Source organism: Alligator mississippiensis, chromosome 1 (genome assembly GCF_030867095.1).
Source record: "Alligator mississippiensis isolate rAllMis1 chromosome 1, rAllMis1, whole genome shotgun sequence".
NCBI lineage: Eukaryota > Metazoa > Chordata > Crocodylia > Alligatoridae > Alligator > Alligator mississippiensis.
The window spans coordinates 345,615,783-345,641,336 of NC_081824.1; the positions used below are offsets into that span (position 1 = coordinate 345,615,783).

At 40.1% G+C, this 25,554-nt stretch overlaps 1 protein-coding gene across 1 annotated transcript in view; it reads left to right on the forward strand.

The window, feature by feature from the left end:
* The first annotated feature begins 71 nt into the window (after positions 1-71).
* Positions 72-25,554, forward strand: part of SLC9A4 (solute carrier family 9 member A4) — a 39,238-nt gene continuing 13,755 nt past the window's right edge. The window contains exons 1-8 of the mRNA XM_019484924.2: positions 72-772; positions 3,788-4,251; positions 11,231-11,490; positions 17,162-17,379; positions 19,981-20,183; positions 21,211-21,297; positions 22,910-22,980; positions 25,091-25,252. Of these exons, the coding sequence (XP_019340469.2) occupies positions 517-772; positions 3,788-4,251; positions 11,231-11,490; positions 17,162-17,379; positions 19,981-20,183; positions 21,211-21,297; positions 22,910-22,980; positions 25,091-25,252 (1,721 nt within the window). The 5' untranslated portion in view covers positions 72-516. The remainder of the gene's footprint in view (positions 773-3,787; positions 4,252-11,230; positions 11,491-17,161; positions 17,380-19,980; positions 20,184-21,210; positions 21,298-22,909; positions 22,981-25,090; positions 25,253-25,554) is intronic.

Here is a 25,554-nt window from a genome sequence, read left to right on the forward strand (position 1 = left end):
GTAAAGTATCAAGTGAGTCAGTACAAGTAAGTCAGATATTGGAGCTACCAAGGAGCATTGAGCATTTTGAATGCAGGAGGGAGCAAGGCAGGCCAGGACAAAGAGGTGTGGAACAGGTAGTTCTACCTGTTCAGCATGCTGGGAAATGCACCCTCTGATTCTTTTTAGTCTTGTGACATTTCTTAAGGGTCTCCTGTCAACTTTTATCTACTCTTCTCTGTAGAAACAAAAGCAAGGACTCTTTTAGATGGAAAGAGACTTTATTTCTAAACAGTGGGAGGCTGCTGAGAGATTTTATTTGTATGTAAGGAGCCTGAAAATACCTGTGTCTTCATCTAAACTCCTGATCCTTCTGCAATTCAAAATAGAAAGGCACAGGGATATTGGGATTTTTAAAATGATAAGCAATTTTGTGGCGAAATCCTGAAGATTTTGTCACTGCAAGCTGAAAATACCACGTGCATCCACGTATACAGTAGATGCTACATATAATAAAAGAAAAATTCAACCCTGACTATGGGCACTCATGTGCTAATACGTCAGAATCTTGTGATCTGGTTACTATTGATATTGACTCTGAAGTGTCCCTTTGCTGCTCCATTTTTGGATTTAGCCAAAATGAGCAGTGTCTCAACTCCACACTACGAACCCGAAGAGGCCGAGGACTCTTTGAGGGATGAGCGACTGCATGTTTTTAAAATGAATTATTACTACGTGCAGATTCCCTGTGAAGTGACTCTTTGGATACTCCTTGCCTCCCTTGCAAAAATAGGTAAGTAAAAAATTTCCAGTTGGGGCATTCTTTGTTAAGGAAATACGTGGAAGAAAAAGGCAAAAAAAGTCCAACAGATTTATGGCCAGCCACATACATGAGGGAGTTAGAAATAATCGGGACTGTTTGTTTTTGTAGGTCCTCTTCTCAGGAGGGAGATGCAGGGGGAAAACAGATGTCTTAGTTACTATGAAGCCAACAGGAATCCCAGAAAAAGAATAATGAAAAATAATAACTGCAACTCTAAAGCAAGACCTTTTTAGGGACACAATCAGCTGCTATCTGTCCCAGGGGAAACTCTAAATCTCCTTTTCACATAAGTAGAAAGCCATGTTACATGTTACAAAATCTAAGACCAATCGCTTGTACATGAAAGATGAATATTGCATATGTAAACTGGGTTTATTTAGTTGTGGGAAGAAATTCTCCAGTTGGTGGGAACTGCAGGAAAGATCGCTTGGGAATTTTGGAAAAAAATGTTTACTATTTGACATAGTACAGAAGGAATTTTACAAGTAGGTCAGGAGGTAGTGTTAATAGTCAGGGAGTAGATTAGGGGCCAACATTGCAGAAAAAAAGTTTAAATTCATCACATGAATATAAATGCATGTACACACTATTTGAACACATGCATGCACACAGATGTGCATATCTACCTGTATGCCTGTTTGTCCACAAGTATAAATACGTGGGGAGAAAGAGACAATATTACTATGAGCTATACTAAACATAAAACAAATTAGTCATTGTAAGTCCTATACATAATTATTATTCTTTAAATTTTGACATATAAGCTCCTAAAAGTAACAACTCGAAGTGTTATATAAATATATTATAAATGATAGCTCCAAAGAGCTTACATATGATTTCTGAAAGTTTCCATGAAAGATTTGATAGAGGTGTCTTGTTGACTAAAACTAGCCTCAGATTATAGAGCCTTTTGTGTCAAAGTCACCCAGCTGAGAGGGAGCAAAGACTGTTAATGCTGACAACTTCTGTCCTATGTGAAACTCGGGTCCCCTCTACATGTTACATATATTGTGTAATTATCTGGTTAATCGTGCAATTAATTTAGACCAGCTACATGTGCAAATTAACTGTCATGCCTTAAAAAGGTCTAACCAGCTGGGTGCAGACAGTGCAGGTCCCAACTGTAACTCAGAATGATTTTTGAGTTACAACTTATCCCAGACCAAACAGAAGTTGACTGTTAGCTCAAGTGGGGAGGGGAATCTAGCTGCTGGCTGGGAACCTGGCTGCAATGGCCAGGGCTCTGCGAGTACTTACTGTTTTCAGAATGGGAGGGGGGAAAGGGACCAGAGGGAGCTGGTTCTTGTGGCTCCCCCGAAGGTGCTGAAGGGTGGGGTGGGTGAATTTGAGCCCCACCCCCACCTTGGGGGTGCTCCAATACACCAACCCCACCCTTCAGGGGGGCTGAAACCCCCCCATACTGAACTCTCTCATTTCCTCCTCCCATTCTAAAAACAGCAACAGGCTGGGAGCTCCAGACACAAGTTGTAAAAGTTGCTACACTTTGAAATGTCTTTATCTGATACCTCATGCAATGAGTGGTCAGGTTTTCACCTGATCAACTATTGTTGAAGATGCCTGCAGCCATATACTTGTGTTTGGTCATAGCTATAAACTGCTTTCTGCAGCCAAATTAAGTGAAAATTGTTACTTTTGTTTGCATCCAAAGTTAGAGCGGGAAAACATGTAATAACTTTATAGCTGGTTTCTATCCAGCTTTAATTTGAATGTATTGCATAACTATGTCCCATCAACTGATGGGGTCCCCAGCCACAGGGGTGTCCCATGGTCTGCTGCACCTGGGAGTCCTGCACCTAATGGGATTCCCAGCCATGGCAGTGCAAGATTCTGCCTTTGTTTTTGTCCAGTTTGAGGATGGGAAAAATTGTAATTAAAAAAAACTTTCATGGGGTAAAAAAAATATTTTCCAGTTCTCTTGCAAATAGCTCATTTGCTGCCATTTAATTTCTATGGCTGTATACTGTTTAAATCAGAAGTAGAAATTAGTAAAACCGTGGTCATAAAGATGTTGTTTTTGTTTTTTAAAAAATCACCTGTTTTTCAGGTTGTATGAGTCGCTGATAGGCTCTGATAGCTTAGCAGTATAGTAATATCTCAGACCACTGATTCTCAACCAGCATGACCCAGAACCTTTGAATAGTGCTGGGAGCTGTGAGAAGATAAGCAAAGTGTGGGGAGATTGGCAGATAACTAAAGCAGAGAAGCACAGGCTGAGGCTTGTCTCTGCCTGGTCAATCCTCATCCCCACTGCCAGCCCCTTTGCAAGGAGGTAAGCACCATAATATATAAATTAGTTTTTGAAATTGGGTACCACAAGTCAAAAAGCTTTTGGAGGGGTGCCTCAAATCCAATGAGGGGTGTCTCAAGTCCAAGAAAGTCTAAGACAGGGTTTCTCAACCTAATGTTTATATAGATTAAGGCTGCAGAACTATGTCACTGGGTTTATAATTGTATAGTTGTTTCACTTGTAGTATAGTAAATCAGAAATAAGTCTACGGAGGCTTTTGGGGAGAATAACTGTTATTCACTTTGTGAATTCAGGTTTGTGCAGTGCCCACTCTAAAGGTTCTTTGACCTGGCTGAGTGTTTAGGAGCTACTCTACTGTAAATGTTAAATAAAAATGATGGCATGAATGGATTTGCAATAGTGTATAACTTGGGGAAGTGAGAGCAGATTCAGATCCATGTGATGAAGATAACATACAAAAACAGGGCCTATTCTGGAACTCATTGGCAAAAAACTCTTTAACTTTAGAGGGATAATGACTAGGTCCAGAGCATAAATGACATGGTATGTTAACACTACAGTCTTTAGTGCAGTAGAGGGAGACATTAAAAGACCTAGCTTGGATACAGGACATTCCAAGTTAGGGGAAACACCTCTATATGAGCTCAGAAACAATAGACAATATGGCAATATGTAAACCTTTTCATTTCAGATAAGTTTTCCATGTTTTATTCAAGGTTTCCATCTCTACCACCGACTACCCAGGCTCATGCCAGAAAGCTGCCTCCAGATTGCTGTTGGGGTATTGGTTGGAGCAATCATTTTTGGCACTGATCACAAATCCCCACCAGTTATGAATACAAACATTTACTTCCTATATCTCCTCCCACCAATTGTCCTGAAGGAAGGCTATTTTATGCCAACTCGCCCTTTTTTTGAAAATATTGGGTCCATTCTGTGGTGGTCTGTGCTGGGCGCCCTCCTGAATGCATTTGGGATTGGTCTCTCTCTCTATGCGATCTGTCAGATCGAAGCTTTTGGTCTTACTGATGTTGACCTGCTGCAGAATTTGCTCTTTGGTAGCATGATTTCAGCTGTGGATCCCGTGGCTGCACTGGCTGTTTTTGAAGAGGCATCGGTTAATGAGCAGCTTTACATGATGATCTTTGGAGAGTCACTGCTCAATGATGGAATAACTGTGGTGAGTTGGTTTGTGCAATTCATTTTTCTCCCTTGGCAGACATTGAAGTTTTTTTAGCTGTAGAGTTATTTGGCTTGATTTTCTTTTGACTTGCACCAGCAGGGACCATAAATGGCTCCACTGAAATCCATGGAAATATAATAAATGAATAAAAAGTGTATTTTTTTTATATTGCAGAATCAGGGATTAGGTCCCTATTGTCCTAAGAATCATACATGCATAACACACAAAGCTTGTGTGAAACAGAAGGGGGGAAGCAACGTTGTTATAGAAAGATTAGAAGTGAAAGGAGAATCAGGCCCCAATCATTCTATAGTAAACCCACCAGTGAGGCCAAAGGCTTCCATAAGGTGAATGGCAACTTTGTCATTAGCTTCAGTGCTTAGGGTCTAAACTGCATCACTGGAGGTATACTGGATAAGGAAATAAAAGAAAATTTCTGCTCCAAGCAACTTAAGGTATGTCTATATTGTACAGTTCAGTGCCTTTTAGAGGCACCTCAGCTAGCTCCGAATCATTTAGCTTGGGTAACTGGCTGGATATTGCTGCTGTATTTGAGTGGTGTACTGCTCTACTAACTTGCTCTGACCTTGATATTTCCCTCTCTCCTCTTACAATAATTGGGCAGTACATGCATCACTGTTGCAGAACCAACTATGTCTTAGACTCCTTTAGTCTCTCTCTAGTGTACCCAACTAGATTCCAGCATCGGATTCTGGATGGAATCACCGGCTGTGTCCAGGCGAGCAGTGGCGTGAGCTTGCATTGGCACAAATAATAGCAGAAACAAATTTGTGCCTCTTTGTGCCACAGCACATGCCCCTGCCCGTGCTATTTGTTGTGGGACATGCCGAGCTCCTCCAGCTCTGGCTCTGGGTCTGGCTCCAGCTTCTGGCTGAGCTCCATGTGCTTGGGGCAGGGGAGAGGGGAAATGGCTGTGCTGAGGCATGCTGAGCTCCAGTGGGTGCTGGCTGGGATGCAGTGTGTCTTAAGACAGAGGAGTAGGCAGCCCTGGGCTGGTGCTCTCTGTCTCTGCCTCCTTGCGCGAGGGGGATCTTCAGCATGCACAGACAAGGGACCAGGCTGCCCAGGACTACCTACTGTCCCATCTCCATGTGCCCACCCTCCACCCGGCTGGCTGGCGTGGAGGGTGCCTCAGCACAAGGGCTGCCTGCCAGCTAGCCCCATGCTGAGGCACCCTGTGTCCCAGCCAGCCCCCTGGGCTGCTTGCTCCCCCATCTCTGCATTTGTCCTGGCACCCATTATTTTCATATGTTTTGCATCACTTCTTTTTCTGTTTTGGGTTTTTTTGTTGTTTTTTTTTTTTTTTTGCTACCAGAAAATCCTGGTAGCCAATTTTGTGCCCCCCACCCCAAATCCTCATGCTCCCCCTGCAAATTAGCAGCCCCATGCATGGTTTAATGTGCAATGCGTATGATTTGTGATGCCACAAACTACGCATGCCTGCACGTCTGGACTTGCCCGTGGTGTGCATACCCTTGAAAACTGAATAGTTACAGTACAATCTTTTAGCTCCTAAATGTATTGATGACAGGTCCAGCTTAGTTTTAGCATCTGCATGAGTTTCCCATTGAAAGCCTGCATCAACATCTATTTGCAGTGACATAGAAACATAGACTTCAGAGTAAAACATTATTTATTTGTTGCTCAAAAACAAAGTATGTAGAGCAAGGGGAATAAAAAAGTAGTCTCCCTCCAAACCCCCCACACACATGTATTGCACCTTTAAAAGTCTCTCTCGGCCTATCTAACCCTATCTCTGGCAGGGGAAATGACCTGTCCTCCATACATCACCTTTATCTTGATCAATCAGTTAGCTTCAGTGATACCCTAGAAACAGGAATTTGATTAGTGATATATTTGATGGGATGAACTACATAGGTAGGAGACATATATTAAACAATCTTTGGGGCATAAAATGATGCCCTAGACAGCCTCTCTGGCTCACTCAACCACTATCTCTTCTTTGTGGTTTAAAATCCCCTTTGTCTTGAAACTGGAGATGAGTAAACCATCCTAGCTTGGATGGAGCCAGATAGGTAGTTTCTTCCCCACTGATAGTGCAAATATTGTTGCCTCAACTTGATAGTGTTTACCTCAGGTGTCTTATCTTATCATTTCCTATGGGTTTCTCTCTTAACAGCTGTCTTTCAGTTAACTATGCACTCAGGCAGGATAATATCACAGAGATAAACTGAGGCGCACAAGAAGTATATAAAACAACACAGCTGTTTCCCAGTCCTTCACAACATGTTTATCAAGTTGAATGAACATTTTTGAAGGAAAACTTTTAAAGAAATGTGTCTGCATTTTGTGCTGGATGCCGCACTCTACAGCTAGTCACTTAAGTGGGCAAAATCTCCCAAAATCAATAGATTGTGTTGTCAGAATAATGGCTTTGAACTTATTCCTATTTAAGGGAATGGAGGCCAAACTGTGGTCACCTTACTCATGTGAGCATTCCCATTAGCTTCAGAAGAATTATGTCTATAATTAAGTTGAGGAGGCTGAAGATCTCTCACAACCTATTGCTCTATTGCTTGTTATGAGCTGGGTATTTGCAAGAGAATTGTGTATACAGAGAAAGGAGAAGTGAAATCAGTTCATTTCAGGCCTAAACTCAATCAGGATCCATAAACTAGGTTTTATTTTACCTGCCTCCTGTCAAGTTCTTCATCTGTCAGGCAAGCTCTGAGATTTCCTAACAGAATGGGCTCCACACACAATGCAATTGTAACAATCACTTCCTTTTAAAACAATAGTGGTGATTGTGGTCCACCCTCACTTCTGTGGCAGCTTAGCAATGCCAGCACTCAGCCAGCTTCCTGCTTAACTCACTGCTTTTTTTTGTTCCCATTCCCAGGGAGCCTAGGTACTGAACTCTGAATTCAAAATTTCCCTGGAATCTGGCTTGGGCCTTTGCAATGTTAATTGCCATTAAAAGAATTATAGGCAATTATAATTTATGGAATAGAAAGAATACCCTGTGACTCAGGTGGAGAGCACATACTCACAACCATTCTTCCAGTGATAATCGGTGGCTAACACAATCACTGTTCTTCCAGTGAATAATCCATAGCTTTTGCATGGAACAGTTCTTTAATGAGTACACACAGCAAACATGCACATGCAATGGACAACTCAGAAACAGGAAAAGGGCAAATTCAATGAGTAAGTTACTTGCTGAATATAGTTTTTCCAGCCATACTTTCAGCAGTGCCCAGCACTTTGTATCAACAACATGCACCTTTCAAAATTGTAGAAAGAGGATGTGGTCAGTGGAGGAAGAGTAGTAGAGAATGGTTACTGTACCTTAATTTGTATCAATTTACATACATTCATCCAGTCTTTAAAAGATCTGCTACTGAGGTTAATTCCATACTTTGCAGTTTGGAAAACCCTTACTTTTGTACCAGCTGGAACAATCACTGTGTTTGGTGTGTCACCTAGTAATTTTGACATTGAGGCTTGTCACAACCCAATGATTTTAGTGCCTCGGCACGATAGAATTTTCCCACCACATGAGACCCTCTTGCACAGCAAAAGTTTTCTGCTGCAACAGAAAACCCTGGTGCAAGAGAGTTCCCGCCATTCGCATGCAAATTTGTGTCCCTCTATTGTGTCCCTCTATTGGTTCTAAATTATTCCTACGTGGTGGCTAGTAATTGGCTTGCTGGCCGTATAAAATTTTGTGTGACTTCCACCCAAGTCGGAGAACTTTGAGCATGCTGCAGAGTGCCTCTAAAGATATCTGACTTGCGGCTGAGCTAATCGATAGACTGATCACCTATCGATTCTTCTCCCCGTCGCTGAGCGCAATCCTTAGACATACCCTTTCCCTGCCGGCTTAATTTGTGGACGGATTAGCTGGCCTGAGCCTTGCCAGCTGGAGCAACTCGTGGAGTTGTTTAAGTGACCGGACCACCTGCGTCGCAGCTACAAGCGGCATAAGTAAAGTTTTTGCAACCAATACGCTTTGTCTGCCTCTCCATTCACCAGCCCGCCCAAACGACCGAGCAATTTGTTTATTGACCTCGAGTCGGCTCCGGCCGTCCAAGACAAGGCTCAGACAATCTATGATACCGTATGATAATTTGAAGTTATAGGAAGCAGCTTAAGGATAGATAATATCCAGGTAATAAGATTTCCATTTTAATGTGCCTGAACCTTCCATCTGCAAATATCAACCTCAGACTTATTAAACAACCCCCTTAAATGAGTTAGAGAATGAAAGACTAAAGAACCCAAGAGATATGAAGCACATTGGGCCTGTGTCTTGCAGGAGTATCTCTGGAAAGAATACTTTCTGGGCAAGCACTGTGAAGACTTTTTGTCTTTAGATATGGTTTTTTCAAACTTACTTTAAAAGATTTACATGAATTGAATGTGACTGAGAGCTAATGATGACAGGCATCATATGACTTATTACTAGCCAAGAATATTAGCAAAATTAATATTAATATCAATATCTGGGAGACCCAAGACTGAGCCATCCTAAGTGGCACCATGATGTATGAAAATAGTTGATCATTTTGAGCAAATCTGCCTTGCTACAACACGAGACAAAGGTGAAGATCAGTGACCCAGTATCACCAAGATCTACTCCTTCCTCCCAGAACTGTTTGCCACATCTACAATCAAACATATAGATCTTGAATCAGCATCTTCAGTCCTCTTAAGAATCACCAATTATTTCCATTTTACTGGAAGACTGTCATCCTCATAACTGCCAATGACAATGATTAACAACGGTCTGCGATTTGTAATGGTACTGATAAACCCATATTAAATTGTTGCAAACTTTCCCTGCTACTTAAAAATGTAGCAGTGAAAATTCCTGAATATTTTTCATTATGATCTTTTTCAGAACAAGGGTTATTAGGAAATATGGTGAGACAGTGGCTGACTTATGAGTAATAAAAGTTAGTGTTACAGACCCGAGGAGCATCTTGACAAGCATGCACATGTAGAGGTGTGTGTTTGCTGTGGGACAACTAGCAGCAGCACGTATTTGTGGTGCTGCTATTTGTCCTGGGCATGGCCCTGCACACATACTCTGGCACACAGCAAGTAGACCCAGGTGGAGTAAGGGAGGCGCACGGCCTTACCTGGGGTTCTGGGAGGCCTTCTGGGGCAGCAGCAGCAGTGAACCAGCCACTCAGAGACTGGCCAGCAGCCAAAGCATGGCTCTGGTCAGCCAGGGTCTGTTTTTCTGTGGCACACATTGCTGCCATATGCACTACACAGCATTTTTCACCAGCTTTTTTTTTGACATGGGGATCTCCTGTTATCAGAAAAACTCATTGTGCTGCAGATTAGTAGTGTAGCAAACTGGTGTATGTGGTCAGCATACAGTTGGCAGTGTCTCAAAGGGATTTGAGGTACCACAAACCTCACGTGTGTGCTCATCAGGATGTGCCCCCAGTGTATGTATTGGGCCAAGCAGGTTTTAAAACTTTTCAAAAAATAAATGGATTACTTTTTTAAACCCTTAAAGTTGAAATCATTAGCAACTTTTAAAATGCCAACTTTGAAAACAAGTGAAACTTCATTAAAATAGAATATATAGGAAAATGGAAGGCACAGAGGAGTTGATGGGTTTGGACCAGCACAAATGGAATGATTAATAACCATATCAGAACAGAAATCAAAAAATGAATGAAAACAACCAATGAAAATCAAAAATGAACAACCCATGATTTCTAGCAAAGCTGGAAATTAGTAATATAACTGCTGTTGTTTAGTTATCTGGATTATCAAAACTATAAAGCAAATTCTAGTCTTAATCTAGCTCTAAAGCGTCAAAGAGATTTTTTATAAGTAAAAAAAACCAACCCAGTATTTTCAAATCATTGAAAAATATTTTGCTAGTAAGAACACAGTTGTGGCAGGCATCTACTAAATCAGTTATATCAATGTCTATTATAAGTATTATAACAGACTCAAGCATTTGTTAAATAAGAATTATGATAGAAATTGAACAATAATGAGTTGGGCATTTATCTATATCTGGTATGAGGCTTGGCTTCTATTCTACTCTATTGCATTTTACATTCTCTAGACCACACTGAAAGCATTATCAATTTAAGAATAAAATCCAAGAAGAGTCGTAAACACTTAATATGGGACTTACGTGGAATGTAAGAGCCTGAATCCAAAACTGTGATTCTGAAAAGCCCTGCTCAGCTGCTGCCTAACCCAGTAGGCATCTAAATGCCCTAGGTGTCTTGCTTTTTGACTTTCAAGTGTGTAAGGTAGGACTTCTGCACATACTCAGAACTGCCCCAGTGCTGATAAGACTGAGCAGTTCAGCACATAACTAATACCTAACACTAATTGGGATCCAGAAACTAGGGCCAGAGCCTATTCCATTTGTTTAGCACCTAAGCAGTATTTAGACATCTAACTGCAATCTTCTCTGCTAATTCTCTGAGAAACCAATTATGCCTGCCATTTTCTTTTAAGATACAGCTAGTTGAGATGCCAGTGATCTCTGTTTGCATAATAGCCCAGTGGTTAAAACACTTACCCAAGGTTATTTCCTGCTTCTGCCTTGAAATGTTTCTAACCCATACCTCCCCCCTCAATACCCTAAGTACCAGATGATAGGACAGTCTGGGTGGAAGATTTCTGCTGGAGGAGGTACAGAAAAGAATTAAAGATCCTTGAACCATAGAGATACAGGACATAAAATGGACTATGACTGATGTGTTAAAGCACTTAATGGGGAGGTGATGGTCCTGGGGTCCAACATTGGATTCAAAAGCAGGGATTTGCGGGGGGGGGGGGGAGGTGGGGGTTGATGGTATATATTTTATCTAATCCTGTTTAAGTGTAAGTTTAGACTAGGACTTAAACTACTACATTGCTAAGCAATATAAATCAATACATGATGTGTAATTAAAAATAAACATAGTGGATGTTGAAAGATTTCTAACTGGTGTCTCTTCGTATACAGGTGTTATATAATATATTCATCGCCTTCTCCCAGATGCATAGATATGAAGAGATTGAACCAGTTGATGTTCTTGCTGGGTTTGCTCGCTTCTTTGTGGTTGGGCTAGGTGGAGTACTATTTGGCATCGTGTTTGGATTTGTTTCAGCATTCATGACTCGATTTACACAGAACATATCTTCAATAGAGCCTTTGCTGGTCTTCATGTTCAGCTATTTATCCTACTTGTCTGCTGAAACTCTTTACATCTCAGGAATTTTGGCGTGAGTATCCAGTAAGAATTTTCGGATGCCTCCAACAAGGTAGACTTCTATCCTTGCCATGGTTTTGGGTACAGTGTTGGTATAATGACTGGTGTTGTTACCACCTCTTTTTTCAGTTGTGATTTTTCAGTGCCAAAAGACACTTTCAGTGCCAAAAGACACTTTTGGACAGCAGACTGACTTGTACTACAGAATTTATTTCTGTGTAACACCCCAATAAGGTTATGAGAGTGATACAGCTATATATTAGGGCTGTGCAAAGCAACAGTTGCTGATTTGATTCAGTGGAGATTCGGCCTGATTCGACAGCCGAATCTCCAAATTGAATCAGGAGATCCTTTTTTAATCTCTCTGAATCAAATAGGAACCTTCTGAATCAATCTGGAGAGGTTTGGAAAGACTTGATGATTCGGACATAAACAGCTTTAAATGCTTTTTCTACATACCTCAAGGTACCAGGCGGCTTGTGAATGCTGAGATGGTGGGGCAGATGGAGAGTCCCACTGGAGCATGGGGGGGGGCCTCCAGCACACTCAACAGCAGACCCGGAAGTGGACCAGAAACACTTCTGGTGCACTTCCAGGTCTACCATGGAGTGCATGGGGGACCGCCGCCCCTGCTCCAGCTCAGCTACTGGTACCTCCTGGGTCTGGCAGGGCACCTTGGGTCCCCCTGTGGCCAATCACTTAGCTGGGATGGGGGGGGTGGCAGAGGGGGTCTCCTGCACACTCAGTGATGGATCCAGAAGTAGACCAGAAGTACTTCTGGTCCACTTCTGGGTTCGCTGCTGAGCATGCGGGGGGTCTCCCCATGCTTCTGTGGAATGCTCCATCTGCGCCACCATCTCAGCATTCATGATCTGCACCTGGTACCTTGAAGTATGTAGAAAAAACATTTAAAGCTGTGTCTATGGCCAAATCACTGATTTGCTGAATCAGCTTTCAATCTATAGATTCGGATTTGGCTGAATCAAATCAGGGACAGTGATCCGAATCGACGAATCAAATCACTGCCCCTGATTCGGGCTGAATCCAAATTGAATATGGCCCGTTTTGCACACCCCTACCTATATGAAACTGCTAATATAAAAAGAGCAAAAGATAATGGGTCAGATCTTTTTTCTCAATTATAGTTCTGTAAAATCAAGTGTAACTCAAGTGATTTCAATGGAATGATGCCTGGATTGACTAGTGTAGTTTGGAACTGAATCCTGGCCAAAATACAGAACGCAGAAGCATTAACACATGCACACATACCCAAGGTTGTATGTATCTATGCCTATTAAGGGCATTAGCATCTCAGGTGAAGGGTCACTCTCAGTTAATAAGGCTAACGTTTGAACATGGACACCAAGGACAAGATTCTTTCCCAACTGTTAGGCATGTAAGTGGACTTAATTGCCTATGTGATTCTACCCCACCCTGCTCAAGCTCATGAACAATGTTAATATAAAAGGTGAGTGGGTCCTCCTCCTATTTTCTGCTTTTTTGTGACTTAGCCTTAAGGCAGGGTAGATTTGCACCTTATAGGCTAACCAAAGTAGGTGTGTGTGTGTGTGTATTTAATAGATTTCATAGACATTTGGGCTGGAAGGGACCCTGGAGGATCATCGAGTCCAGCCCCCTTCCCCAGGGGCAAGAAGTCACATCAGGGATCATAGGATCCCAACAAGATAAGCATCCAAATGGGTCTTGAAGGCATTTAAAGTAGGTTCTTGAACCGCCTCTGGTGGCAGTCTATTCCAAACCTTGGGGGCTCGGACAGTAAAGAAGTTCTTCCTTATGTCCAGCCGGAATCAGTCATGGCGGAGTTTGCGACCATTCACTCTTGTCATCCCTTGGGGTGCTGTAGTGAACAGATGTTGCCCCAGATCCTCACGAGTATCCCTGATAAACTTATAAGTGGCCACCAGATCACCCCTGAGCCTTTGCTTTTCCAGGCTGAAGAGTCTCATAGCTTTTAGTCTCTCATCATAACGTCTGTTTTCCTGATCTCTGATCATGCGTGTGGCTCTCCTCTGCACCCTCTCAAGCTTCTCCACATCCTTTTTGAATTGTGGAGCCCAAAACTGGATGCAGTACTCCAGCTGTGGCCTCACCAAGGCCAAGTACAATGGGAGAATGATGTCCCAGGATTTGCTTGCAAAGCATCTATGGATGCAAACCAGTGTTTTGCTCACTTTACTAGCCACAGCCTCACATTGAAGGCTCATGTTCATCTTGTGGTCAATCATGACCCCCAAGTCCCTTTCATCTGTAGTGCTAACCAGCATAGCACTGCCGAACCTATAAGCATGTTGCAGGTTTTTCCTCCCAAGGTGGAGAACCTCGCAATTTTCGGTGTTGAATACCATCAGGTTCTCATCCACCCATTTCATGAGCTTGTCAAGATCCACCTAGAGCGAGGGAGAGAGAGCATGAGTGAACACACAAGCTTTCGTGAGCTGTAGCTCACTTCATCACATGGCATGAAGGCCATTCAGAAAGCAGAGTATAAGAAGAACAGAGAAATTAGAATACAAAAGACAAGGGGTTAGGGAGAAAGTGGGAAGAGGAAGCAGGGGATCAGTGCTTGGAGAGACAGACAAACAAACCAACCAATAGGAATATGTTTGTTTTCTTGTCTCTCCCATCATTGACCCCTTGCCTCTTCTCCCCTATCTGTTTCTCTTCCCCCACTTTGTTGTTCGTATTCTAATTTCTTTCTTCTTCTTATACTCTGCTTTCTGTATGTCCTTTCAGAGTCAGATGAAGTGACCTACAGCTCAGAAAAGCTTGGGTTAGACTTCGGTTAGTCTGTAATGAACAAATCTACCCCAGCTTTTACTTAACTTTAGACTAACATGGCTAACTACACGTCTTTAACATTAAGGGTCAGACGATGAGATGTTACAAAAGTAGATTTTCAGGCACTTGAATGGAATGGAATAGGACTGCACCTAGGCACTCAGCTTGGATGCCAAATAAGTGGTATAGAATCTGGCCCCCACTATATATCACACATTCAGATAAGATATGAACTGCTTCTGTCTGCACTAGAAATGTGTTTCCTCAGAATATGTGTGGTAGGCCTAGATTTGTTCACAACAATAATATATAATTTTGGTTCAAATATGGAGTGTGCTTGCAGTATCGTCCTCATTACCAGACAACTGTTTTAAATAATTAACCCAATAAAGTAATTAATTAGATCTATAGAAAGCATTATCCTCAAACTTCAAGTGCATTTATAATGGAATATTTAGAAGCATATTATTCAGATCTAATAATTAAAATATATAGGATTTTAATTTTCCACTGCTTTATATCTTTTGTACATGCTACAAAATTGTCCCAATTTTACACCACTAATACATTTGCTGTCAATGACTACACTGATGCAGAACTAGATTTTAAACACATAAGTCCTAATTAATTAATTATGTACTTTCTCACTCCATCTGTACAAAAATAGAAAAAAGCTCACCAAATAAATAAATTAAATCATTCTGTGGATTTTCATAGTATAAAATTCATAACTTTTTATTTCGTGTGCTTCTTATTTTCATTAGTTTATTGAAATTATTAGTAAAATAAAATAATTTTAGTGTTTGTTCTTTCTGAGCTATTAAGTATATTGTTGCTTATTTTAGTGATGAGATGATATTGTTGCACTTTTGAATTATTGAGGAATTCATTCATTTTCTTCCTGGATTAAGAAAATCTATTTTGCATATTTTCCTAAAAGTCAACAGTATTAAACATTAATGTTTAATGGTTTTGTCTCAGCATGTCAAGGGCACCCTGTCTCAGTTATTCAAGGGCACCCCGTAGCTTTCTTTCCAATAAGTAAATAAGGGAGCATTTAGTTTTCTGAGCTCTCAAGATTGAATAACTAATTCAGGGGTGTGTGAAACAGGCCATATTCAATTCAGATTCTGATTCAGCCTGAATCAGAGACAGTGAATTGATTTGTTAATTCAGATCATTATCCCCATTTCGATTCAGTGGAATCTGAATCTGAAGATTCAATGCTGTTTTGGAGAATCAGCAATTCAGCCATAGACACAGCTTTAAATGTTTTTTCTACATACTTCGAGGCACCAGGCATGGCTTGTGAATGCTGCAATGGTGGAGTGGATGGAGTGTCCCACAGTAGCACTTCTGGTCCATATCCAGGTCTGCCGCCAAGCACATGGGGGGCCCCCCCGCAGCCCCCTGGCTCAGCGATTGGCCAAAAGGGGACCCCTTGTGCCCCCCCAGACCCAAGAGGCACCAGTTGCCAAGCTGGAGGGGTGCAGGGAGTGGTGATCCCCTGCATGCTCTCTGGTGGACCCTGAAGTGGACTTTAAGTGTTTCTGGTCTACTTCCGGGTCTGCTGCTGAGCACACTGGAGACACCCCCCCCCCCCAACTCCTCTGCCCCACCATCGCAACATTCATGAGCCACCTGGTACCTTGAGTCATGTAGAAAAAACATTTAAAGCTGTGTCCATCTGAATTGTTGAATCTTTCCGAATCTCTCTGAATCAATTTGGAGGGTTCCGATTTGATTCAGAGAGATTAATGGGTTCCTGGTTTGATTTGGATTTGGAGATTTGGCCACTGAATTGGGACGAACTGAATTAGTGACCGAAGCTTCACACAGGCCTAATAACTATCACCACACAGAAGCTTGACAGGACTAAAATGTTGTCTATCTAAATTAGATGGTGATGTATCCTGCTGCCTATTAGTTCATTCTTCAACGTGTTTTGTCTTCTTACACAGTCTTTAAAATGTGGAGAGGTGGATGGAGAGAGAAAATATTTGTAAGAATTTGTGACAACATTTTTAACACAGAACACAAAACCTTCCAAAGGACCAAATCTTTGTATTCTTCACATGCTAGGAAGTATCTTGTTCCACACGATGTCTCATTGCCTTCACTGAGATTACTGAATAGGATGATACTCAGTGTGGATCTTATTATCAACATTAAGCCAAATTAATTAGTAACAGGCTTAGAACAGAACAGGTGCTGCTTTGCACCTCTACACAAGCTACCCAGGATAGCTTGTTCTAGATGTAATGAGGCAGAGCCTAGAAATGGCCAAGGACAGGCAGGGAATTGCTGGAGCTAGTTCTTCACTCCCTAATATGTTGCCTAGTTCGTAAGCTGAAATGGGCCACATACAGGACTTGTATAGGGTCTGTCACTCCCCCTGTTCCAGGGCACAGTAGAACCAGAAAGCAGACTCTAATACCCTGACTGGTATTGTCCAAGGGCACTATAACAAGTCCCTTATTTGGGGCTTGGGACAGTCAATATTTAGTCCTATTTTTTAAAACAATAAATCATTTTGAATCAGAGTGTGATATCCTCCCTCACTGAGAGGTTGCCAAATTGGACCCTCTATTTCTTTTACAGGACTGGCTTTGGCTACTCTTAAATACAATACCTATACAATTATACAGTCCTTTATTTCTTGAAAAGTCCAAATGAAATCAAAGGCACAACTTGAGGCAGAAGTTTCCATTGAACATGAGGGAGGGCATGAGAAGCTAACTGTATGTTGGCTCCAAACAAGGAGATGTATAGACAATGATGATTGAACAATATTTCAAATTAAAGAGCCTTTCTCTTTTAAGACAGCAAACATAGAAGGCCACCACTAATGATGAATGCTTTGCTTGATATTTTTGATGGAGCAGGATGACGGCATGTGCAGTGACTATGAAAAAGTATGTGGAAGAAAATGTTTCCCAGAATTCCTACACAACCATCAAGTATTTCATGAAGATGTTGAGCAGTGTCAGCGAGACCCTGATTTTTGTGTTTATGGGAGTTTCTACAGTTGGAAAGAACCACGAGTGGAACTGGGCCTTTGTGTCCTTCACTCTGCTCTTCTGTCTGGTCTGGCGGGCTATAAGTAAGAGGCAAATATGTATATGTACATGTAGTTATCTTGGGTGGATAAGGCACTTTGTTTCCTTGAAAGAAACTTTTGAGTGCACTCAGAAATTCAGTACTAACTGGTATAACCGGTTTAATTATGTTGTTAATTGGTGGCTCTTATTGATGAGGTCAGTTCACAAATATTAGGACGAAATTGGAATGGGGAAGGAGAACACTTAGGGTTAATCCTTCTTCCTGTATGAGAAATTCTATCATTAAGCCTATATTTAGACTGACAATATAATTTACTATATTAATTCAGGTGAATGGGTTTTCAAATTGTAGTTACTGTATTTGCTCGAATGTAAGTCAGCCGTGACTGTAAGACAACTCCCCCAATAATTAGATCTTATATGTGGATAATTTATACATTTGTTATAATTTTCCAGGTATAGAATCTAAGTATTGAGGGGTTGTCTTGAATCTACCCCCCACCCCAACGGCTACAGCAGGGAAAGCAGTGGCTGGGGGGGATGGGACTGTCAGGTGGCCCTCTTGCCCTGCCCACTTCTTCCCCCTGCAGCCTCCCTGCCTCCCCTGCCACTTGCAACTCCTCCCCCCCAGTTCCCCCCACTCTCCCAGTCTCTGTGTCTTTCCACCCCCACTCTCCTCCCCTTACTGTCAGGGACTGCTCTGGCTACTCTGTCCTTGAGCACAGTGTGGAAGCTCTGCCCATGCCTGGCCATGCAGTAGTGTTGTTGCTGCCTATCATTCAGGAAGGGAAAGGAGTTTCAATGCACTCCATGCCCAAGAGAAACCCCAGTCCAAGTCGGAGCTGAGCTGTGCCTGACATTAAGGGGGAAGGAAGGGGGCAAGCAGAGGGGTGGGCAAAAGCTGCTGAGGGGAAAAGGAGTGGTGCAGGAGGCTGCTATGGGTCTGACTGGCACCAACCTGAGTTCAGTGTCAGAATCAGGGCTGCAGCAGTCACTTGCTCCCTACTCTGCATCGTATACAAATATAAGATGAGGGGGCTTTCCCCTTGCCATATTTACTGGGGGGGAAATCCTCATTTTATATTCAAGTAAATGTGGCAGTTCACTAACAATGATAAACCCTGGATGGCATCTTAACATATCCTTGGCAATGTGGATGACCTTTGCGATTTGAATCAAATAGGGAATATTTGCTGTTTTAATTTGCTCTCCAAGAGGAAGAAGCTTTAACACCCTATGCTCTCAAAAAGGAAGAAGCTTTACACCCAAACTTTTGTATCACTCTTGTAAAACTCCAGACTAGACAGCTCCCTCCCCCATGCTGCATGATTTTCAACAGATGTGTCTTTCAGGATGGAGACAGACATTGCCTTTTTAAAGAAATCCTTACATATTTTTCCTCAACTTAGATTCTCCAAAAGAGCTGAACAGTTTTGGATGACACTTAAAAAAGTCAACTTAAGGCAGACGCCTAACATGTAAAATCTGAGGTCAAACTGTAAATTTTGGCACAGTTGTAAGCAACCAAAACGTGTCTTACACTAGGCAATTTTGCTATTTTGATAACTGGTAGGGCTACAAGACCTGTTTATGATAATCCAGTACTGTTTTTGATGATGGATGTATTAAAATAGAAGTATTCTAATTCTTACATTTCAGTATTATTATCATTGGTGATGCTAACGTGAAATCTAAGACATCAGCATATTTATATAAAAAATTTGGCTGTTGGAAAAGGACACAAAAGAGTAACAGAAAACAAGCACCAAGAAAGACGTATTCTGAATAGAAGCCACGCTCTACCCCTAGTTAGAACATCATGCACAATGTTTTGTTAGTTTTTCCTTTTATCAGAACAAGACAAAACTGGAGAATTAAGTAGTCTCATTCTGGCTTGCTTTATTATTGTCAGCCTTTGAATGAATCTGTCAAAAGGGCTGAGTCTTGGGTGAAACACTGTTCAAACATACGGGTCTTGAATTGTGCCAGACCAAAAAATATTACTAGAGAAGAAACAGGAAGAGTGACAGTAAATGGAAGAACCCCATAGAAGCATGGTCTAAAAACACAAATGGAGTGAATAACGTATCCTATCTTTTTCTCTGAAACAATACACACAAAAAAGCTATAATAGAAAGCAGGGGTGTAGGTTGTAGCCGTGTTGGTCTAAGGACATAGGCAGACAAGGTTCCTTGGGTGAATTTGATATCTTTTATTAGACCAACACAAATAGTTGGAGAATAGTTATTGAGCAAGCTTTTGAGTTCAAAAACCCTTCATCAGGCTAAGGAAATTTCAGCAGTTGGTGTGTGCTCTTCCTGGATGGAATGAAAAGTAAAGAAGCCAGAGGCTGGGCTGTGGAGTCAGTTGCCAGAAAGATTATAATGTATCAAAAATCCAGTGTCTATGTCTATAATAGAAAGCATATACTTCATGAGAAATATACAAGCTACACTAAAATATTGTATATAAAATTTGTCCCATTATAAGCATTGTGTTTTCATATATTAAAGCACAGTCCCAATGCTCCCTAAAGAAGTTACAACCAAAATAATGGGAAAGCAGACTGTCAGTGGTTTGGAGTTAGGTTTTGTTTCACGTCAAGAATTCCTGGTTAACAGTAGCTTTTCTCCCCTTTTTAGGTGTGTTTGCTCTCTTCTACATCAGTAACAAGTTCCGGACTTACCCCTTCACTGTTAAAGACCAGCTCATTATTTCCTACAGTGGTCTTCGTGGAGCCAGTAGTTTCTCGCTTGCATTTTTGCTTCATGCATCTCTCTTCCCTAGGAAAAAAATGTTCATTACTGCTACCCTCGTAGTTATCTATTTTACTGTGTTCATCCAGGTAAGTAGGTTTTATAATGGGCTTGTTTAATTTCATATAGACAAGAGGCTTCAGAATTAAGATTGCATCAAGATATGCACTTAAGCTGGAATTAAATTATTCTAGTTCAGACTTCCAACAACTGCATCTAGTCACTAGATTTAACACAATAAATTGTTGCTGGCTAATCTAGTTTTCCATCTTGGCTAAATAATAAATAACTTTGCCAGAGGAACTATATAAACACATATTGTCTTTAAAATTGTCGTTGGAGATGTTTTTTCATGTCATCAAAACTTGAGAGCCTCAATCACAAATAACTCCCATTATAAACCACATGGGCAGCGTCCTCGTGTTTTGGAGAGAGGCTATACTTTAGTTTTGACACTTACCAGAAGAGTCATTTCCCATTTGTGATGCACTTAGAGGTGTACAAAGGATGTACATTCTGATTCAAGAAGTGGTGTAAAATGTTATTGAGATTCACCCAAAACATGTTTTTTTCAATTTTCTGCCACAAAGAATTTCTGTAAAATTCTTTTGTCTTAGTGAAAACAAAATTGAGAAATTTTGAAATTCTCTGTGGAAGAAAATTAAAACATAATTGTTTTGGGCCAATCAATTCTCTTTCCATGTTACTATACTATGGTATAGTATAAAATTGTAAAATCTGCTTCAAAATGAAAAGTCAAACTGCTTCTTTTTGGAAATGTTGCAGTTGGATGTTCTGTCCTTACTAGAATTTTGCTCTTATTTTCTCCTTAATAAAATATTGTCCTGTTTGTAAGTGAGGTATGGAAAAGATGGTTTTACATAGGTGAATTCTTTGAGTTCTAAGACTATATTGATTAAAATGTAATTTTGATTTTAAAATAGCAATAATTCTTCTAAAAATATTCTTATTTTTTCTGTTTTTTAGCCTGTATCCCTGTAGCCTACATTCTTCTTTCCTAGTTGTTTAAATAAGAAATAATTGCTTCATTTTTTTCCCTCCTCTGCATATATTAATCAAAATAATTAATTTTCTCACTCATCATTCCAAATACAGGGAATAACAATTGGCCCATTAGTCAAGTATCTAGATGTTAAGAAGACCAATAAAAAGGAGTCTATCAATGAAGAGGTGCATATGCGAGTAAGTTTTTGTTATCAATAGAATGCTATCAATAGACTGTGTCCTAAAAAGGAAAGGAAAAAAGATGTGATTTTCAAATTAGGCTGAGAGAGCTGGACATGCAACACCCATTGAAACTAAGTACAATTTTGGCAACTAACTCTTTCAGGCTACATTGTAAATCCTAGCCAAAATATCGTAAAATATTACAGGGTATTAACATCTCTAGAGTGAATATCAAATAAGGCTTGACATAGTATGGATATGGATGTTACCCAATTATACTTTCAAGAACACAGAAGAGAGTCTTTTAAAGACATACAACAATGGAACAACGTAGCCATTGTTGTATGTCTTTAATCATATTCGTCCCTTTATATCTTGATGCCTGTGGTTGTCATATAAAGTAGGGTTTACTAAAAACCATCTCAGCAATTTGTGTATCGTGAGTAGACACCCTTCCTAGGCAAGTGCCATGAATATCTGCAGAATTTGAATTCTCACTACAAAAGTGTCTTGCCCACATGTTTGAGGAGAAAGCCTTCCAAATATGAAGCAAGCGTGAACTGATGAAGTGTCACTTTCTTCAATCTTCAGTTCCCTCCACTGTTTCTACTGCTATTCTTAGGTTTGCTAAACAACAGCTGACTTTCCCCAAACCACAATGTGAAGATTTTTCAGATTCCATTCCTGTCGTTGTTTGTCCTACCTTAGCCAATAGTAAACCCAGAAAAGTCTTAAAACACATTATTCCATTTTACTGATTAAAAATAAACATATCCAAAGGCATGGAGACTTTTACTGAAAGATTCTGAATCCTTTTGGAAGACAATTTTGCTTCTACATCACAACACTTTGTTTTGAACTTCCATCCCATTACACTGAAAGATAAGGGATAGGGAAAAAAAGAACTTATTTAAAGCAGTACAAAATAGTAACATGTGTTTAAATTTGCACAATTACTATTCTGTTGACATTTATAGGGCTACCACGTGCATAAAGCTCAGCACATGTATATGTGCTAGTCAAATCACTGCAGCTAAGCTGACTTCACTTTGGCCAGAAAAAAACCTCAGCATTTTTATCTTTATATTGAAATTAAAATGATTTTCTGTAAAATATTATAATAATTTAGCTATAATATCTAAATATAAAGATATGTCTACTGAGTTCCCATAAGATACTGCACTGGAAATTCATAAAGGTGACTCCAAATTCTGATAATCAGTAGCAGATACATTTGTACTGAACTACCTTACAGGAAAAGGAAAAGTTCAGGAGACAGGATATTGGAATATATTGGGGAGATTGTTTGGATTCATATACTTTTATGAATTTCTTTAATTGTTTTTTTCTCAAACTTTTTGGACTTGTAGATCCCTGCCAATCTACAACATTTCTTGTGGATCACCAAGCATCCTAACCAGCATATTTTTAACTGAAGGGTGGTCCACCAACCATTTGCCTACTATGGCCTTGGTGACCGTCAGTCATCCATAGTCCACATTTTCAGACCACTGCAAAATGTATACCATTGTGTAAATACCTTAAAATCTGGTTTCCTATTAAATATGGTTTTGACTTTATTTTCATATCAAAGCCAATTACTGTTTTCACTGATTTGTTTCTCTAGTTGATGGACCATTTGAAGGTTGGTATTGAAGATATATGTGGCCACTGGGGTCATTATCAATTGAGAGATAAGTAAGTAAGTTTTATTACTACCACTATAATAAAATAACTTGATTGTGATATATTGATCTATTAAAAGTTAAATGCAACAGGAAATCCACAGTGTACTCAGGGAGGTTTAGATTAGAATGAAAATGTCAGGTGTGTGTGTCATATCCTACTTAAAAAAGAAATAATTCAAGTTCTTTGGATAACCATCATGTTGTAAAGCATTTATCTGTTTCACTAATCTGCTTTCTCACAACATAGGAGGAAACAGGTAATTTGGGAAAAGAGTATACCATGTACACTCATAGCACATGAATCCAAAAGCCAGGAGAGAAAGCCTAAATATAAGCTTAATATAATTTATTTAAATTTAAATTCAGATTGCAAGCTACTTGAGGCATGATCTCTCTTTTTATTTGACTGTAAATATCCATGCAAATACATGGCACTATATTCATAAGTTAATGTCAGTAATAATTAGTCATTTTTCCTGCAATGTCCTTGTAAAAAATAAGATTACTGAGCTTGTCCTCAGTAACTAGGTAGCAGTACAAATGATTAGGTTAAACTATAACTAAGTCCATCTATTAATATATCTATTGCATTATGATCTGATTCTTTATCTCATCTCACTTTATACAGAAACAGCATGGGAGGAGCATTGCATCTTCCATAGGTTATTTTTTGATGCTTTGAAAGACCCGTCCTTCCAGTAGTGTGCAGAACTGACTTGTGACTTAATTGCAATTTGCTTTATGGCCTTTTCATTAGCATATCTATATATACATATCATCACCAATCTGCCAAATATTTTTGCTTCTCCAGTGGTTCCTGTATAGTTATTCATGGTTACAAGGTGGAATATCCATTCTACCAGATATGGCATGTATTTCAGCAAATTTTGAAACTGTAATATTCCTATGCAATAAGCTAAAATGGCCCTGAAGGGAATCTGTAGAGATGCATAGGCTCTTTAAAACAGAGGCACAGTTTAGGAAACTATATATGCACATTGCAAGTTAGATAAATGGCACTTCTGACACTTACTCACATCTTCCCAATTGATCTCTTAAGAATTCTGTTATGAAATCTGTTAAGAAACAACAATAATGTATTGTTTCAATGTAGGTAAAGGCTAAGAAAACCTCATATATAAAAATAGTGAATATAAGAAAGTCATATGAGGACTGTTCCTTGTATTGTACTATGTAGCCATTAAGAGATTTTATCATGTGCTTTTCAGAATTGGTTACCTAAGTGAACTGACACTCAGGATAGCTTCTTGTTGATCCTCTGAACATCCTTAGTGACAAAGAAAGCAGATTTGTGCACAGTCCTCTACTGTTACAGAAAAATATTAAAAATGGGTCTTTGCTACAAGAAATTGTATGAATTCTAAAATGCTTTTCATAGCACTTCAAAACACATTTTCTACTCTGGTAAGCTGCCCTATAGAAAAAAACAATTACAAGAGCTGTTCTTGTTTTGTTAAATTAATGCCTGAAAGCAAATATCTGCTTCTAAATACACACATAGACACACAACAGTATATGTGGTATTTTAGCCATATATTATTCATAATGCATACATACATCATTTTGCAGTCCATTCAATTTCTCTGTCATTTACAATATAAAGATATATATTTTTTCTCCTAATTGGCAGGAGTCAAAATTATCAGCAACATAATGGGACCAAACTACTATAACTACTGGGCCATTAAGAACATTATTGGTGCCTGGTTGAATAGGCAAGGATTACTGTAAGTGCAGCTGCTGCTGTTACACACTATTAGAATACAACATTTGTACAAAAGCATAGAGACTGGCCATACTCTTTTTTTACAAATGTGGCAGTGCTATATGCTAACTCTCAGCCAACCTTCTTTTTTGCCATGATTGCAGCTTGTTTCTCTCTTTTGTCTGGCAAATTTACAAGCTATGTGGACCAGTGGGCTATGCCAAATGTGCCCCTACAGGTTTCTGTTCACTGGCCCTTCAGGAGTCCATGGGTGACTATGATTTGAATCCCATTTCCACCACTTAATTATATATGTATTTGAATGATGCTGATTTTGTCTGAGAGGAATATAGACAAGTTGCCTCTTTATATTTTTTTAAATTCCTATTCACAGATTTAAAAAGTTTGACAATAAGTATCTAAAGAAAATCTTAATCCGGAAGAACCAGCCCAAATCCAGCATTGTGTCTCTGTACAAGAAACTGGAAATAAGACAGGCCATTGAAATGGCAGAGAGTGGAATGATAAGTTCAGCTGGATCCACAGCTTCTTTTCAGTGAGTATCAGCTTCCTACTGTCTCATAAAACTGGGGAAGGTTGTGGGGGGGGGGGGAGGGGGGAGATCAAGCAGGGGGAGGCAACTGAGGTAGTTCCCACCTCTAAAGGACATGTGAGAGGAACAGGACCATCTGCGGAGAGAAGCTACTGTTAGGTACTGGGACCTTGAACATATCATATTCATGGAAGGGTTAATTTATAATTTGTTGTTCAAAAGCTATAAAGGTCTTCACTTCATTCATGTTTTCCAGCAGAAATGGGCAAGGCTGAAGAGGTCTGGAGAGTCAGGCCTAGATTCAG